The sequence below is a fragment of the Trachypithecus francoisi genome, unplaced genomic scaffold (assembly GCF_009764315.1).
Source record: "Trachypithecus francoisi isolate TF-2019V2 unplaced genomic scaffold, Tfra_2.0 Lachesis_group5, whole genome shotgun sequence".
NCBI classification, from domain to species: Eukaryota; Metazoa; Chordata; class Mammalia; order Primates; family Cercopithecidae; genus Trachypithecus; species Trachypithecus francoisi.
The window spans coordinates 86,828,274-86,845,850 of NW_022681470.1; the positions used below are offsets into that span (position 1 = coordinate 86,828,274).

Consider the following 17,577-nt stretch of genomic DNA (forward strand, 5'->3'; position numbering starts at 1 on the left):
CTTGCATTGTTTAACTTGATCATATCATATTATTTTTCATAAACTGTGGAATTTGGTAAGTTAATATTTCATTTAAGATTTTTGCATTAAAACTCATAAACCAAATGGGACTATAATTTACTGAATCATGGTTATACTGTTCATATAAAGCGAACAAAAAGTCTTTCTCCTTTTACCATTTTCTGCAACAACTTCTTAAGGTAAAGGTTATTTGTTCCTGCCTGTGTGTGGTGGCTCACACCTGTAATCCAAGCACTTTGGGAGGCCTAGGTGGGAGGATCACTTGAGGTCAGGAGCTCGAGATCAGGCTGGCCAACATGGTGAAACCCCGTCTCTACAAAAATACAAAAACGTAGCCAGGTGTGGTGGCACATGCCTATAATCCCAGCTACTCAGGAGGATGAGGTGGGAGAATTGCTTGAACCCGGGAGGTGGAGGTTGCAGTGAGCCAAGATCGTGTCAGGGCACTCCAGCCTGGGTGACAGAGTGAGACCCTATCTCAAATAAATAAATAAACAAACAAAGAAACAAATAAAATAAACTTATCTGTTCCTTGACATTTTTTATTACAGTACTTTCTTATAAAACTGAGTTTGAGACTCTGGGGCAGGGTGGGGTGGAGTAGGGGGACATCTTCAATTACTATTTAAATATTAACACTCATTGATTTATTAAAATATTTTGCCAATTTTGACCTTTTTTGTTTTTCCAGAAGTTTATCAATTTTGTCTGTTTTCACAATTATTGGCAGATAGTTCGTAATATTCTTGCATTATTTTAATGCTTTTTTGTGACTGTAGCCACATCTCCTTTCTCACTCTGTGTCTTATTTGGATCTTACCCTTTTATATGTATTGATCTTATCTATCTTATTAGTCTTTTCAAAGCCAGCTTTTGGTTTTGTTAATCTTTTTTGTTACTGTTTTTAAATTGTTATTCTCTATTTATTTGATTTCCAGCCTCATTTTAGGGGGGCTTATCTGACTTGTTTGCAATGCTTATTATTTTCTAATAAATATATTTAAAGTTACGAATTTATCTCAAAGTACTATTTTAGCTATATCCCATAAGTTTTAACACAAATAGTGTTTATTCCTGTTCAGGTCAAAGTATTTTTAATTCTTGTAAAAGTATCTTCTTCAATCCAAAAACTATTTAGTAGTTTATAACTGTTTTCAAACATACATTTTTAGTTATTTTAGTATAGATTTCAAACTATAACACGTTAAGATTGGATAACAGCTTGACTTCAATTTCTGAGGTTTCCTTGCTGACCTGGTATATGTGAACATTCTGTGACTATTTCATTTGTTTGAATTGCTCTTTCTATTCATTTTAAAGCTCATTCTCTTTACCTCTTTCCCAGATGTATTCAAGATTATAGATTATATAAAGCAAATGTTTTTAGAGATTTGTATTTTTTTATCTATTTGATCTATCAGCATCAGAGAAAGAGAAATCTTTCATTTTAATTCTATATATAATAGTGTTTAGCTTTCTGATTATAATAGTATACTAACTTGTTTTTATTTTACCATTCTTATTTTAACTGTTTTGAGTTTATGTTTTTATGTGTATATATTTTATTACTATTTTATCATCTTCATTTGTTTCCTTTATTTTATAAAGTATTCCTCCTTATCTCTTATTAGTTTTGCCTTTATTTATATTTTACATCATATTAATATGCTATCCCAACTTTTATTCATACTTTCCCAGTATATAATTTTCTGTTCTTTCATTTTCAAGTTTTTACAACTTTTTTCTCTGCCTTCTGTGGACACAATATTGCTGGATCTTTTTTTTTTTTCCAATTTAAGATTCTCTCCTTTTGTTTGGTGAGTTCAATACACATGTTTATTATAATTTGTTCCACTGGAATTTCTCTCTGCCATCTTATACCATTCTTTCCATTTACTATACATTTTTTCCTTTTTTTCCTCCTTTTCTTCTTTCCATTGAATGGATTAAATTTACTTCTGTTAATTTGAAAGCTCTATTAAATAAATTTTAGTGTTTACCCATAACTTTCTAGGCCCTGTATTTTTACTTTTCTCTATAATATTGTAAATACATCAATTGTTATAATTTAGCATACTCTCATTTCTCTTCTGTTACCATCACCAATCCCATCAGATTTCCTGATATTACCTAAAATTTTAATTGTTATTTACTCTGTTGGGTCCTTTATCATTTAAATAACAGTATACTTTACTGAGTCAATTACTCATCCTTCTTGTATATTTAAAACACATGGCACTCTCCTGAGTTTCTCTTCTTGCTAGAATATTTCCTGCAAAAGTATTTTGCGTATTTGAAAATTGCTAAGAGAGCAGATTTTAAGTGTTCTCACTAAAGATGGTCTTTGAGTGGTAAACCTTTTGCAGTCTTTTTTATTTTAGATTAATTTAAATGATAGTTGAACTAAATATAGAATTGCAGGTTTAAAGTTATTTTCCTTCAATGATATAAAACATATTAAGTCGCTAGCATTTTATGTGTAGGTTTCTTACTGAGATGTCTAATGTCAAGCTGATCCTCCTTCACAGCTGAATTTTTTTGTGGCTAGTTGAAAGATGGTCTCCCTTCATGATCTTCGATTTCACTTTAATGTGTCTAATAGTGAGTTTTTTCTTCTCTATCAAATATTAAACTTGATATGCCATTTTATTCTTGGGATTTTAATCTTTCTTTACTTTTATTACTGTTTAAATGAATAGAATGAATGAATGGAGAATTCTCATTCATTTTTCAAAGATTTCTTCTTCTATATTTTCCCCTCCTACTGGAATTTCTAATTAAGAACTGTCCTCTCTTTTATTTCACCCTTGAAATAATATTTGTTAAGTGATCTTAGAAAAGATACAACCTCTCTAAAATGGAGGTAATATCTATCTCATAAATTACTATTCGTTTTGTCATGAAAATCTTCCTTTCAGTTACCAGAAACTGCAATACCTAATGCCAGACACAAGAGGTCAGACAGCCATCAAGAAAACCAGCACTGCTTGGGGTTTTTTTTCCTTGTTTTCTTTCCTTTCCTTTCCTTTTTCTTTCTTTCTCTTTTCCTTCCTTCTTCCTTCCTTTCCCTTCCTTTCTTCTTTCCTTCCTTTCCTTCCCTCCTTCCCTCCTTCTTTTCTTTCTTCCTTCCTTCCTTCTTCCTTTCTTTTCCTTCCTTCCTTTCTTTTCCTTCCTTCCTTCTTCCTTTCTTTTCCTTCTTTCCCTCCTTCCTTCCTTCTTTTCCTTCTTTCCCTCCTTCCTTCCTTTCTTTTCCTTCATTCCTTCCTTTCTTTTCCTTCCTTCCTTCTTTCCTTTCTTTTCCTTCTTCCTTCTTCCTTCCTTTCCCTTCCTTTCTTCTTTCCTTCCTTTCCTTCCCTCCTTCCCTCCTTCTTTTCTTTCTTCCTTCCTTCCTTCCTCTCTCTCTCTCTCTCTCTTTTTTTTTAAGCACTGCTGAGTACCATGGTAGCTATTAGACCTGAAACAGTTCTTTAGCAAATATTCTCCAAACAATATTCACTTCCCCATTGAATGCTTAATCTCCAGTGCCGATAACAGGATCAGCTTCTAAGCCAGGCTTCCCTGAGTTTGCAATGTGAGCTATAATAGAAGTGCTCTTGCCACTCCTACTTCAGGGCAAAATTCTTGCAATTCAGAGTAGGCTTTTACCAACACCCTTAAGAACGAATGTTTTCAGTAGGTACTAGTGTTAGCTCTGTCACTTACTGGTAGAGTGACTATGGGCAAATTGCTAAGACTCCCTAAGCCTCTGGTCAGCTTCATCTAGAAAACGAGGATAATGACTTACCACATAAAGTCACTGTGGGGCTTCACTGAGATGACGCCAGCCCAGGTTCACGTGTTAACAATGCAGTCTTTGTTGTTTCCTCTTTTGTAAAATGCGGGGACTGTGGAATGGGTCTTCAAATTCCCATCCCATATGAATGTGCAGTGTTTAATGAAATTGTATTAGTCCTTGGAGAAGATCTAACCTAAAAAGATGTTTCTGAGCCATGAGCGTTTCCTGGAATTATTTATCAGACCGGCGCGATGGAGATAGAGAAGAGCCGTGCAGTGCGGGAGGGTGGCTGGTCCTCGGGCCTGAGGACCTAGGCCTTCCCAGAGAGTTCTGCCTCTCACTTGTAAGACCCAGGGAGCTGGCTTAGTCATCATCTCAGTCTCAGTATACCTCTTCATAAGACAGGGCTGAAATACTGCCCTCACAAGATAGGGTTCATGAGATCGTGTGTGTGAATCTCTTTAAGCACAATAGAATAACATCCGTATCTGGAAAATGGGCTTCTCCCTTAGAGGACTATGAGAAAAACAAATGAGACCATGTGTATAAATTGATTAACACAATTCCTGGAGTATATAGAAGCTTCAGAGAATGATAAAGCACCAATTAAAAGTCAGGCCTGCCACAGTGAAGTAGAATGTTAAGAACTGGAACTCAGAGCCCTGTAGGCAGCTCCCAGAGATAGACAGTTGCCTGGCACTGAAGCACAGCCCTTCTTGCATTATGCTGGATATAAGTGCTTGCTTCTACCAGCTCCACGGTAAGGTGGCACCAGTCCAAGGAATAGAGTGAATGAAGCCTCAGGGTGCAGATAAATGAGCTTCACATTGGCCCATTAATCACTTTCCATTTTGAAATGGCCACCCTCAATCCTTCTCTGTGGAGTTGATGATCACGTACAGAGGCTGCCTGCGGATATAGATCCTGAGGAAGAGGAGCTGAAAGATTCCTGCTGGTCTACCCCAGAGCCCATCTAGTCTGTTCCACACAAATTCAACTACAAGTTTCCTGAGTCTAGTTCCATACAAAGTGCATCTTTATTGAGCTCCTGCAATATGCCAGACGCTGCTGGGAACCGAGGAGTCAGGGATGAAGATGGCATGGTGCCTGCCCCTGAGCTCAGAGACCTGTGGGAGAGAGGCACGATGAGGAAGCGACTTTCTATGACACATGGCGAGTGCCGTGATGGAGGAACACATAGGATGCTACAGGAACGCAGAGAAGGGGTGGGGTGGTGTCCGGGAAGCCACCTGGAGGAAGGGATGCCTGAGTGAAAATGTGAAGGATGAATTAACATAGCCTGGTGAAGTCAGAGGAAAGGGAAAGGACGGTAGAAAGGTGACCTGGGCAGATGGACCATCTTAAACACAGGCATGGAAGCAATTCGGAGCAGTCTGGGGCTCTGAGGGAAGTGCAGCACAGAGGCAGCAGTGGTGGATGACACCAGTGAGGCAGGCGGGCCAGCCGCAGATAATCTAGAGCACAGAGAACCCACCTGACACCTCCCCCACATGGGTCTCAGCAAGCATCCTGGGGCCTGGTCACAGCATGTGCCACTCACATAGTCGCTAACTGATGATTAAGGGGTTGGGGGAGGGGTAGGGAGAGGCATGGACAACACTGCCATCCCCACCTCCCCCTCCAGCTTTCTTACACATGAAATCACTTCCTACATGGCCTACATGGCCTCTCCAGGAGGCCCAGTTCCTAGAAATGTCACACGTTGGCCAGGTCTAAAGAGTACTTGCCAGGTCAGCGGCAAAGATTTCCTGACACATATGACCCAGGATTTAAGCTGAGCAAGGAAAGCTGGTTGCAACAGAATTTAACAAGTACCAGGAGATGGTGGGAAGGCAAAACAACCGAGCAGTCCACACTTGTCCTGAGCTTTCCTATCCAGCAAGAGGGGTCCATCCATTGCAGGCTCAGGATAAAGAGGGGGCATGCATCTTGCTGAAGCTGCAAACCGTTCCCAGGGCTGACAGTTCACTTTTCTCCTGCCCCTTTGTCTTGCTCCATGAAGACCTGGACCAACCCAAAGCGCTCCTGTGGCAACCACAGGGAATTGTTCTAAGTCGCTGTGAGTTAGCCCCTGAAGTCGGCCGAACACTGGGATATGCTTGAACATCAGATCAAGCCAACAAGAATTCCCCAGTAAACGCAAGCCTAGAAAGCATGTGGCGGCAGACATGGAGGGATGATTCAGGAAATAGGTAGCTAAGCAGATGGCACTGGAAACAGCTGGCTGGTTAAACAGTAAAAAAAAAAAAAAAAAAAAAAAAAGTTGCGGTTTGTTGGGAGGTTGCTCTTTGTTTGGGGTTTTTTGTTTTGTTTTGGTCAATTCGAAAGAACACACTGGCAATGTTCCCTGCTCTATATAACCAGCAGATTCCTCAGGCAACTCACAAGAAGGAGAATACAGTCTGGAGTCTGAGGTGGTCCTTAAATATTTCCTCAAGCTTGATTCCTCGTCTGTGTTGTTAATAGCCAAGTGATTCGTTTTGTGGGGTAGCTTCCCCAGGCTCCCTTGGGCTGGACTATTTATCATGGCAGCAGCTGGAGATAAGCTGGACACAAAGAGGATTTGTGTGTCAGGAGAGCTGGTCCCTAGATACAGAAAGTGGAGGAATGTTCTCATTAGGAGGAAGCCAGTGGTGGGGACACTGGGCTTTCATCCTGTGCCCCCAGTACAAACAGTAGCAGAGAGGGGGCATCCTGGAGGGGAGATGTACTTGAAGATGCTTTCACTGGACAACTTAAAGCTTCCAGAGTGGATTTCCTTGGGAGAGATGAAAGGTATTAAATGCCATCAGCACTGATGAAGCTTTCCAAGGGGGAGTAGGAGTCTCTCTACAAGGGCTATATGGACTTAATTACTTGTTCCCACTGACAGAGGGGCCACAGTGGGAGGCTCCAGGCTGAATGTCCCAAACCAGGGCAGCGAACTGAACGACTGAAGCCCGGGGCACTCTGAGGGCCAAAATCTCAGAGAAGCCATCACTGAGTTTGCCACCACAGCTAGGCTGGCCTGGGAAACTCCGCAGTGTGGGGAGGGGAGCAGAGAGAGGACAGGGAGTCCAAGCACAGAGAGTTCTAGAACACTCCCAGGATTCACTGACCTCAAAGGCATTGTGAAATCTGAGAGCAGATTAAACTGACCCAGCAGGAATTTTCTAAGATTAGGCTAGCATCTGAGTACATTTCCGGGTCAGCTAATTTCATAAAAATTCTAAATACCAACTAGGGTCCCTGCTAGCATAGGCACAGATGTACGGAATGAGGTGGGTCTCCTGATGGCCTCTTAGTGTGTTTCCTTCGGCAACTACTACCAGCAGATTCAGTCCAGAGGAAACGAGCACTCTCTCGGCTGAAATTAATTGCCTCATCCTGAGCCCCGCTTTGGTGGTGCTTCCACTGCATTTCACATCCTGATCACATACCCTGTTAGCATAGTGCCCGGGAGGGCAGGTATGATGGTGTCCCCATCCATTCAGAATGGAGAAAGAGGGCTGCGTGTCACTTTTCCACCAATGTCACCACAGTCCCCTAGATAGCACTCAGTGCATGGCAGGAAGGGGCTTGGATATATTGTCTGAATAAATGCATCTTTGTCCCCCAGATTCTAGAACAGTGGCTCAGCGTAGAGCACAGCATTAAAAAACATGACATATGCACTTCCATTTTTACACTTAAAATTTTCTTAAAAATATTTTTACACTAGAACTGTTTATATTTGATCTTAGACAAAAATAACAACTTCGCATAATAGTGGGAAAGGCATGTTAAAAGCACATTTCAGAACTGAATGACTGCAGCAAGATACTGAAGCCATTCAATGGGAGAGGTCGTCTGGAGTCACCACAGCATACTCATAAAGAAAAAAGTTGCTACTGTAAGTATTTTCAATGCCTTTCCCAAAAACGGAGGATTGCTTTTTGTGTTTCTCCTGCTTTCTCTGGACAATAACGCTGCACCCCACTGCAGAGACAGCGAGCAACCTTTGAGAGCCCAGCTGTTCTTTTCTTGCCCCTCCGCTGAGTGAAACAAGATGCAGAAAACATTAGGGACTTAGCCTCATGCCTGAGATGCCTCTGACATGGAGCCAGGGAGCCCCTGCATGTGGAACTGTGGAATCCAACCTCAGGCATAGTCACATCTGCACGAGAGGGCTGCCCAGAAAGGTCCCATGTGTCCCTTTGGAAATCTGCGTGGCTTCTGTGAACAGACTGAACACCCCCTTCCCTTCCTGTTTCTTCCCCATTTCCTTCCCTGTTAAGGAGGCTAAAGGCCTGGCCAATACTCAGCTGTGTGGGTCCTCTGGGTCCTTGGATCTGACACTGACCTAGGGGCAGCAATGGGGCAAAGGGACTCCAGGCCAGCTCTTCTCTGAGCCACCTTCTCTCCGCAGGTGAGCATCAAGAATGTACCTGTCCAGGGGGGTCCTTGGGGACAATTTCCCAGGAAGTACCTAAGTCCAAATCACTGACATTTATTGATGACTCTCTTTGAGAGGCTGATAGAAGCTCCCGTCCCTCTCTGGAAGAAGGTGCACACATAAATGCGAAGCTCCATCCCTTTCTTGGTGGAAGAGGGTTTTGGACCCAGGTAAAGAATGAGTACCCTAGAGGATGATCCGATGGCCATGTCCACTTCCCCCTACTTCCTCCCAAAGAGGGTCCTGCCTGTGCACATCATGATGGCACCCCTGAAACAGCGATAGGTCGGTTCGACAGAGGTAACCCCTCACAGTGGTCAGCCAGGGGAGCCAATGATGGCACATCCTCAGAAGTCATTTTCCCGCCAAGGGTTCAGGCTGGAGGTGTCAGTAGTGCCCATCTTCCTCACATTCTACCTCCCTCATTTCCCACTTTTCCAGGCTTACAAAGGAAAATGCCAGTGCCCTCCACCCAACAAGTCAGACTTGAGGAAACCAACTGCTCCCCATCAAGTCAAGAGGAAAATCAAACAGACAAAGCCAGCAAACCAAACCAAATCATTTTATTGTGCAATTTCCTTCTACCAGAAAATTACTAAAAATATAAATATTAACTCTCTAAAAAATACTCAGAATAGATCTGTAATCTTCCTCCTCTTCCTCTGAACTGCAACCAGTCTTCTTCTTTAAAGGCTGATTGATTGCATACATGTATGTCTTCCATATCAGCCACATACACAACATTCAGATACACCTCCCTCCGTGCAGGGGGATACACCAGCCTCCTGCCAGGTTCTGGAAGCTCACCTTATAATCTACCAGGATAAAGCTGTGTGCTGAGTAGGAGGTTACGATGGGGTTGGGGAGTAACAAGGAGATAAAAGACCCTGTGGTCCCAAATTCCTTATGTGGACAGAAAAGATAGGTCCTTTACTCCTCCTCATTACCCTGCCCTCTCATGGACGGGGCTAACTGAAGGCCAAGCTCCCAGAGAAGCTAGACTCACTGTGCAGGATTACTGGGGGTGTGGCTGCCAGGCTGCAGTCACAGGAAGGCCAGACTGTTGAGATGAACACGGAAACCAGGTGAGGCTTTGGATGGAAGAGCTGGTCTGGGCCAAGGCCTCTGCAGGATAAGTAGTAGCTGTTCCTGCTGGGCTTTGGGCAGCACCTAGACCCTAGCACCAGGTACTATCTGCAGCATCTAAGACGCTCCAGTGAGGTCCAGGGCTACAGGAGGCCCAGGTAACTTCAGCACAAGCACAAAGCACTTCCACTCAATTAAAAGTGGTTTCCCCCCTCAGTTCTTCTCACATTCCAATCTTGCACACGCTTCACTCTGGCTCTCACAGCAGGCCCAGGCCCTGAAACGGCATCATTTTAGGTTGCAAGGTGGCCCCTGAAAAGCTGTTCTGATCCCCAGTGATTGCTCTTCTCTGTCCCATCCTCACTCCCTTCTCCCTACTTCTGCTCTGGGTTTTTAGCTTCAGCCCTGAATGCCAAAACCACCCCCAAGTTCCTGGGCCCTCCCCCAAAAACAAAATCAGAGTGTGCTCGGCTGCATCTGCTGGGGCCTGGCTCTCCTGTCTTCACATACACAGCAAAGGAAGCCTCATCTTTCCTTCTGTGCAGCATGCCCACATTTTGTATTTGACATCTGACCAGATAGGGGGAAACCTTGGGAACCCTGGGTGGCAGGGTTCAAACCCTGGGTGAACTCTCAAGGTCTCAGGCCTGGTAAACATCTCCTCTGGCCTCCACCCCAGGGGCAGAGCAAACACGGCAACCAGAGGCCTGCGCTGTCCTGGGACCAAAAGGAGCCATGGCTGGGCTGTGGTCAGGGTGTGTGGCTTTCCAGGCCAGGGCCTATCATCAAGCCAAACCCATCATTCCTCATCCAGCCTTGCTCCCGCTGAGGCCAGGGGCCTCGGACCCATCAAGGAGGAGAGAGAAGGGACGGGGTGTGGGAGGGAGAACAGCAGGGGAGGAGGTGCATGTAGGGGACAGGCAAAGAGAATTCCTGCAAGATCCATCGTCCTGGGCTGGTGGCCCTGCAATTCACTGAGAAGACAGGACAAGCTCAAGAGTGTAAGAGCTCTAATGTCCAAGGGCTGCAGCCCTCTCAGAGGAGGTTACAGAAAATTAGGCTCAAGATGGCATCGAGTCCTTTAGCCATTCTGCAGATAGACTCTTTAACTAGAACTACTCAAGGACTTCCAGTCCTGCAAAATCCCATGATGGACGACTGGCTCTCTGCTGGTGCCTCATATGAGGAAGTCCAAGGGCACGGCGGAGTTGGGGCCAGGGTCAGTGTGTGCAGTGGAGGAGAAAGCAGCAGAAAGACAAGCGCAGAGCTCAGCAGGAAAGAGCAGAGGCTCTATTCAAAGGACAGCAGGTCTGGGTGAGGGCCCTCATTGTCGAGGCTGGAGGTCCGTCCCTGAGGAGGGGGGCTGCCATCCTCCCAGGACTCAGCCAGGCTGATGGGGCTCAAGCTGAGTTTGAGGCCATTCCTCTCGATGAGGCTGGGGGAGGAGGCCCTTCTGCACTCAGTCATTTTTAGCTTGGATTCGTCCTGGCTATCCTTGTGGATTAGATCAGGTACTGACAGGGAAACCTCTCCATTAGGCAGAACTTCCTCTTTCTCTTCTCTTTTCATGGTGGCCTCTGGCTGTGAAGCATCTGCTGGGATGTCAGGCTGGGCAGTGGGAGCAGAGTCCTGGGCCTGCCCAGGTGATGGCTCTGTCCCATACTCCAGACTGCTCAGGACAGGCTGTGATGAAATCAGCATGTCCTGGGTGGTCTTCAGGGCCCGAGGGGTTCGCTTCCTGATTATGCGAGGTGGAGGATCCAGCCGAGGAAATGTTTCTTGCAGGACTGACCTGTAAGGTTAACGACAATAAACATACATGCCTTAAGGACAGCAAGACACCAGTCCACCTGCCATCCTGCTTCTCCAACTCCAGTTGCACTTTCGACCCACTCCACTCAATGAATGCTCTACTCCTTGGGCTCTGGTTCTTGGTTTGGCATGTAGCACCTTCAGCACAACAGTAGTTTTTGGCCTGATCCATGCTCACTCACTGTTCAGAGCAGCACAAGGTGCTGGCCTCTAGAAGACAGGATAGAGACCACTGGTGAAGCTTGTCAAATCAGAACTCATGGAGTAACTCCTGCAGAGGGCATTCCCACCTCAGATGCACAGGTGTTTAAAACAAGGCCTGTTGGTAGAAGGGGGAAGAACAGGAGGGCTGCTACGGGGGGCTTCTCCTGCCCTGCACTAGTGGGCTCTGACAGGTGCAGGCTTCTCCACAAGCAACGGTCTAGGGCAGCGGTTCTCAGCTATGGCCAGGCATCAGAATGTACCCGGGTAACTTCTGGACAATACTTGGGTTCAAATCCAGCTCTGCCAAGTACTAACTTTGTGACCTCAAGCTATTTACTTTGCCTGTCTGAACGTGAGTTACCTGCAGGATGGAAATACCATCTACCTCCCAGGGCTGCTGGGAGGGTTAGACAAAATGATGCAACCAAAGCCTGAAGCACAGTGCTGAGGACATGGCACTCAGCAACCTTCAGCAGCACAGAGCTGAGGACACAGTAGGCACTCAGCAACCTTCAGCTGTGGTTGCGGAAGGTGAAGCCAGCTCCCGAGAACATGGCCTGATCCTGCAGCTTTTCAGTACAGGACAATCTCACACCCCTCCCTTGGGGCTGTTCTCCTGTGGAGATGCTGCAGTTTGTCCCTGTACTTTTTCAAGTGGGTTCACAGAGGGGCATAGATGTTGGGCGGGTGAGGGGCTCACCTTTCATCCTCTGGCCAAGCCCCTGGAGCCACATCAGCCCCACTGACCAGCTGTGCTTCTGCAGTCTTGTTGATCTCCGTCACACCCACACTGCCCAGGCTGGAGGGTTCCTTTCTCCGCAGGAAGTCATTCACTTTGGCCCCCATGGCTTTGCCCAGGTTCTTGAGGTGCTGGCTGCTGCCCACCCAGAGTCCTGGCCCCCCAGGCTCAGCAGAGCCCAGAGGGGCAGAGCTGGGGGCCACGGGTTTGGACAAGTGGGGGAAGGAGCGGCTGGCCTGGAGCTTTGGAGTGAGGGCTGTGTTCAAATTCTCAAACATGCTGTGGTCAACTATGAACAAAGAAGGGACAGAGGGACATGATGAGGAAAAGGGAGTGGGACCTGTGCCCTATCATTCAGCTTTCCTTATCCTACACCCAAAACTTGTAACTTCCAAGCCTTTGGAAATATTCAAGTAAGAGCCGGCAAAGACACTCTTGAACTTTCCAGGGCAGTTTTCTTGATGGGAGAGGAACTAGATATTCTAGCTCTGCCCCACCCAAGTTAATCAGTGACTAATGCTAGCCATAAAAAAATAAAGTTGTTCCTGTAAACCTGCCTCCTTGACTCATGGGCTTGGCCCCTTTACCCTGGAGTCACCACGTCCTTTGAAGTAAAGAAAAAATGAGGATGAAGCAATGAAACATGACATTTTTACATGGCTATAAGTACGTGCTGAGCTCTCAGTGGGTTGGAAGCTGCTGGAGGGACGGCATGGATGAGGCTTGGTGCTAGAAGCTCCCCACTGAAGGCCATGAATATAGCACAAATTCTCCATGAAAAATGGGGCAGCAGCTCCTCAGGTCTACAGAGGTGGGACTTGAGCGAGTGGGCCAGCTCTTGCAGAGATGCTAAGTGGTGGTTCAGAATCAGTCCATACCAAATGGATAGGTCAGCCCCACTCAGTGCCAGTGAAGCATGAGGATCCTAATGAACATCAGCTTACTTAATCCTTACAACCACCTAGGGAGGTGGTACATGGAAGGATATCTACCTACAGATGAAGCCTGCAGGACTCCACATAATGCAGTGCCGTGCCTGAGGTCACACAGCTTAATACTAGCAGGGCTGGAACTAGAACTCAGGCCTTCTAACCCACAGCTCAGGGCTCTGTCCACAACTTTGTCCTGCTACAGATCATGGAACAGCTGCCTATATATCCCTGGTACATGGTCCTTCTTGTAGGGATCCTCTTTGGCTTGAAAAATTAACTCAAAGAGCTGGGTATAAACCCATTAGGTTGTAAAGATTTACAAGGCAGAGGCCATGCCTCATTCATCTTTGTATCTTCAACACCTAGCCTCAGTTTGGTACATAGCTGTGCTCAATACAGATCTTGACTCGCCAAAGCCCATTTTGTAGATAGAAAATTGTGGTGGCCAAGGTGGTAGCTTAAAAGTTTGTTATTGAAATGACTGGAGCTCCAGGCTCTAAGCCATGCTGCCCACACACTCACACTTGGCCATCCTCTCCCTATCTGGAAATCCAGCTCAGTCATCAGGCAGACAGACCCACTCTGAGGCCTTGGAACCTGGGTCAAGGTTTCTGTCTACACCAACTACCCCGATATGTTGTCAGTCTGAGGGAAGTGACCATTTGATCACTAGGCTCCTTTCCTTGTCAACACCTCTGCTAAGTGTCTATTCTCACTGAGCCTCTTCTAAGAGTAACTGGGGTTAGGGTGTACTTTTTCTTCTGCAGAATTTTTGTGCAAAGCAGTTCTTTCTGCCCTGCACTGCTGCATCCTTGGCCAGTGGAAACCTTTCTTGTAGTTTTAGTGTTGCTATGCTTTTTTTTTTTGTTTTAATGAGTATACAAACATTTATTATTACTATTACTATTATTATTTTGGGGGGGACAAGAGTCTTACTCTGTTGCTCAGGCTGGAGTGCAGTGGCGTGATCTTGGCTCACTCAGCTAGGATTACAGGCACCCACCACCACGCCCAGCTAATTTTTTTTGTTTGTTTTTTGTTTTTTGTTTTTTTTTGTTTTTTTTTTTTGAGGCAGAGTCTCGCTCTGTCGCCCAGACTGGAGTGCAGTGGCCAGATCTCAGCTCACTGCAAGCTCCACCTCCCGGGTTTACGCCATTCTCCTGCCTCAGCCTCCCGACTAGCTGGGACTACAGGCGCCCGCCACCTCGCCCGGCTAGTTTTTGTATTTTTAGTAGAGACGGGGTTTCACCGTGTTAGCCAGGATGGTCTCGATCTCCTGACCTCGTGATCCACCCGTCTCGGCCTCCCAAAGTGCTGGGATTACAGGCTTGAGCCACCGCGCCCGGCCCCAGCTAATTTTTTGTAGTTTTAGTAGAGATGGGTTTTGCCATGTTGGCTAGGCTGGTCTTGGACTCCTGATCTTAGGTGATCCGCCCGCCTTTGCCTCCCAAAGTGTTGGGGTTACAGGCATGAGCCACTGCGCCCGGCCGAAATGACAGTTTTTAAACATAAAACAAATTGAGAGAAGAATGCAATAAAGGCCACTATATCTCTTATCTCAAGAAAACAAGTCTTTTTCTCTGTGTGAATGACTGGAAGGTGTCATCATTAAGTTTAAATCTCTTAATAATAAGAGTTTTCTACATGATTATGCCAGTATTGCAATTCCTTTACATTATCAAAGTTCATCCTTAGATTTCTCCAGTTGTTTCCCAAATAAAACAATTTTGAGCCTGGAGGACAAGCACCAAGATCTGTCCTTGAAGTCCAGGAAGGGATAGCATTGAAATCAAATCAGTAAGTACAATCAATGGATTTGATAGAGAGCTGTGTAGAGATAGTAAAGGGAGGGTTGCTTAATCTAACTGAAGCTGGTTAAGAAATGCATAGTTTACTGTCACCTTTGTCCAGTTCTTAGAGATGAATGAATGGTGCTATCCTTTCTAGGCCGACTACCTAGATACATCATATTCTAAGGGCCTTTGGGTGGCAGGGAGGAAAACCTGTGGGAAGAGGAGTGGAGACTAGTCTCTGCGGATGAGCCCTGTGGCCTTCACCACTGCAGGGTGAGGACCTGCCAGGGATGAGCATGACAGCATCCCTCGGACACAGGGCCCGAGCTGGCTGGGCTCCGGATAGACCCACCGCACCAGCAGAAGCTTCCAGCCCGCTCCACAGCAAGCAGGGTCATCAACTCCTGATTATTCTCCTAAGTGTGTATCTTGCCACGTCCTCCACTTTGGCACAATTTGCCTGTCGGGTCCCACATCTGTCTTATTTTCTTTAATCATGTCATCTGCAAACTAGCAAAGAAGATTTGGAAACCAAACCATTTAACTATTTTCCCCCAAACCAGAAAGCACATAGACAACAATGAAACTGTACGAAATGCCTGGGGAAGGCAAATTGCTGCCACTTCCCAAATCAGACATTTCCCTGGTAGTCTCCTTACTGGTTTAAAGTGACTTTTCAGAGTAGACATACTTGTTTTCAAAAAAGCAAGCACCAAAAAACCTGTCAAGGTGGTTAGTAAATTATAAGCTATTATTATTTTTAAAACACTCTTCGTAATAAACATAACTCTGGTTTATGCACCATTTTGGATTTTCTGTATTTTTTGCTCTCTACCCTTCATACCATAGTCTATAATGCACTGAATTGTCAAGTAATGTAAAGATAGCCTACCATGCACTCCCTTTACCCTTGTCTAAGTCTTTCCAGTAAATACACCTTGTCTTAAAATGGTAAGCTCCTTGAGGGGCCACAGCATCTGAAGTGTTTCTTTATCTTCTACAATGCCGACCTTAGGGTCTTGCATGATAGTAGGCATTTAATAAGTTTGTTTAATTGAATTTGACTTTTACATGAATTTTTAAAAATTGCATGATGGGCTGACACTATAGGGAAACTGCCCACAAGTCAAAAACCCCTCTATGTGAGTGGTCTTCAGGGGCTCTGGAGGTCAGATCTGGAGAACTGCCCTTCTATTCCAAGTGAAAGTGGGCCTCTGGCTGGGGGTCCCTCTATCCCTGTGTCTGAGGACGTGCAATGGGTCCTTCTTGATGATGATGCTAACGACTCCCACACATTGTCTCTCTTGCTTCAGGACTAGAGGCTTGATGATTCAGAAAATAATGGCAATGGAGGAGAGAGAGATGACTGGACCCCAGCCAGGTGGCCCTCCCAGCAGCACCCCCAACATGCACACACCCAAGCAGAGGAGGGCATCTGGGAATGTAAGTCATCCACAAAACAACGGGATATCTTACCTGTCCGAGAAAGGGGCTTGGAAAGCAGGTGGGAAACAAACAAGAGAAAGACTCATTTTACATAGTGACCAATCGCTTTGAGAGTGTCACCTACCGCCTGGGCCAGCAGCAACAGCATACCTTGGGAGGACACAGCACACAAGACAGGGGACCTGCTACAAAGAGTGGTGCGTACCCGGGAACCACCAGGCTCCCACAAACTTTTCAGTGACTAAACCAAAACCGGGTCGCATTTTAAAAACTCTATGCAGGCACTGAGAGATTCCACCTTCCATATTTCCCCTCAGTATGTTGAGCACCTTTACGTTAAGTCTGAGGTTCCAGTGGGAGAGTCTGAAGTTGGCAGTAGGAGGAATGTGATGGGTCAAGACAGAATGCAGTTCCAAGTCCTCGGGGCCCTGTGTGCACCACTCACAGGTATGCTACTGTCCACATGTCACTCACTGGGTTTTAGCCAGGAAGACATTCATCCACTCAAGTTTAGAGTCTGAACTAATAATATAGGAAAATCAAGTAGCAGAGAGGTTTGCCCAGTATCACACAGGTAGCTTATGGCAGAGTGGGGTTAGAAGTCACACAAACCGATGCCCAGACTCATGAGCTTTCTCTACACCATAATGGACCAAATGAAATTGCTGATACCCCCCAAATTGCCAAAGTATATGGCTTCAACTTACTTTCCAATACATGCTAATGTTCCAAACCAGGCTATCTGGGAGGAACACGAAGGGAATCATGTTCTCCCACTGTCCTTAGAATGTTTCAGTACTGTGAATAAACACATACAGGAAGACAACTCTGGGCTATCATGTGCATAAGCTAACTCACACTCCAGTCACACATGCTTGACAGCACCTCAAAAGAAGCCCAGCACTATTTCCAGAGTGGCCATCACTCCCCATGCAGCATAAACATACCTGCCATTTAGATCTGCAGCCCTGTTCTGTATCTAGTTGACATGTGATAATCTAGAAAGGGGTGCTTTCAGTTTATCTTCCAAGTGTCACAATCATCTTTCACCTTATCCACACCTTGCTAGTGCACAATGTTGTCACAGGACAAGTGAAACGAAGAGGCAACCTTGTCTCTCTGGAGTCCCAGAGTCTCCCTATCAAACTGACTTAAGCAATGAGCAAAACAGTATTAAGTCACCCATTTTTGTTTTAGTCACTTGCTAAAAAGAGCACCAACCACTGAAACCAATATTTGGTCCCTATTCTTAGGAAATACACATTGAAGTACTTAGGTGTAAAAGGACATAGTGTTTATAACTTACCTTCAAATAGTTCAGAGAAAAAATTAAG

General features: G+C 45.4%; 1 protein-coding gene across 5 annotated transcripts in view; it reads right to left on the reverse strand.

The window, feature by feature from the left end:
• Positions 1 to 8,774: 8,774 nt before the first annotated feature.
• LOC117074395 (carboxyl-terminal PDZ ligand of neuronal nitric oxide synthase protein) overlaps positions 8,775 to 17,577 on the reverse strand; it is a 344,705-nt gene continuing 335,902 nt past the window's right edge. For all 5 annotated transcript variants that reach the window (XM_033195794.1, XM_033195793.1, XM_033195795.1 and 2 more), the window contains 2 exons: positions 12,034 to 12,361; positions 8,775 to 11,109 (listed from right to left, as the gene is read on the reverse strand). In XM_033195794.1, the coding sequence (XP_033051685.1) occupies positions 10,608 to 11,109; positions 12,034 to 12,361 (830 nt within the window). In that variant the 3' untranslated portion in view covers positions 8,775 to 10,607. The remainder of the gene's footprint in view (positions 11,110 to 12,033; positions 12,362 to 17,577) is intronic.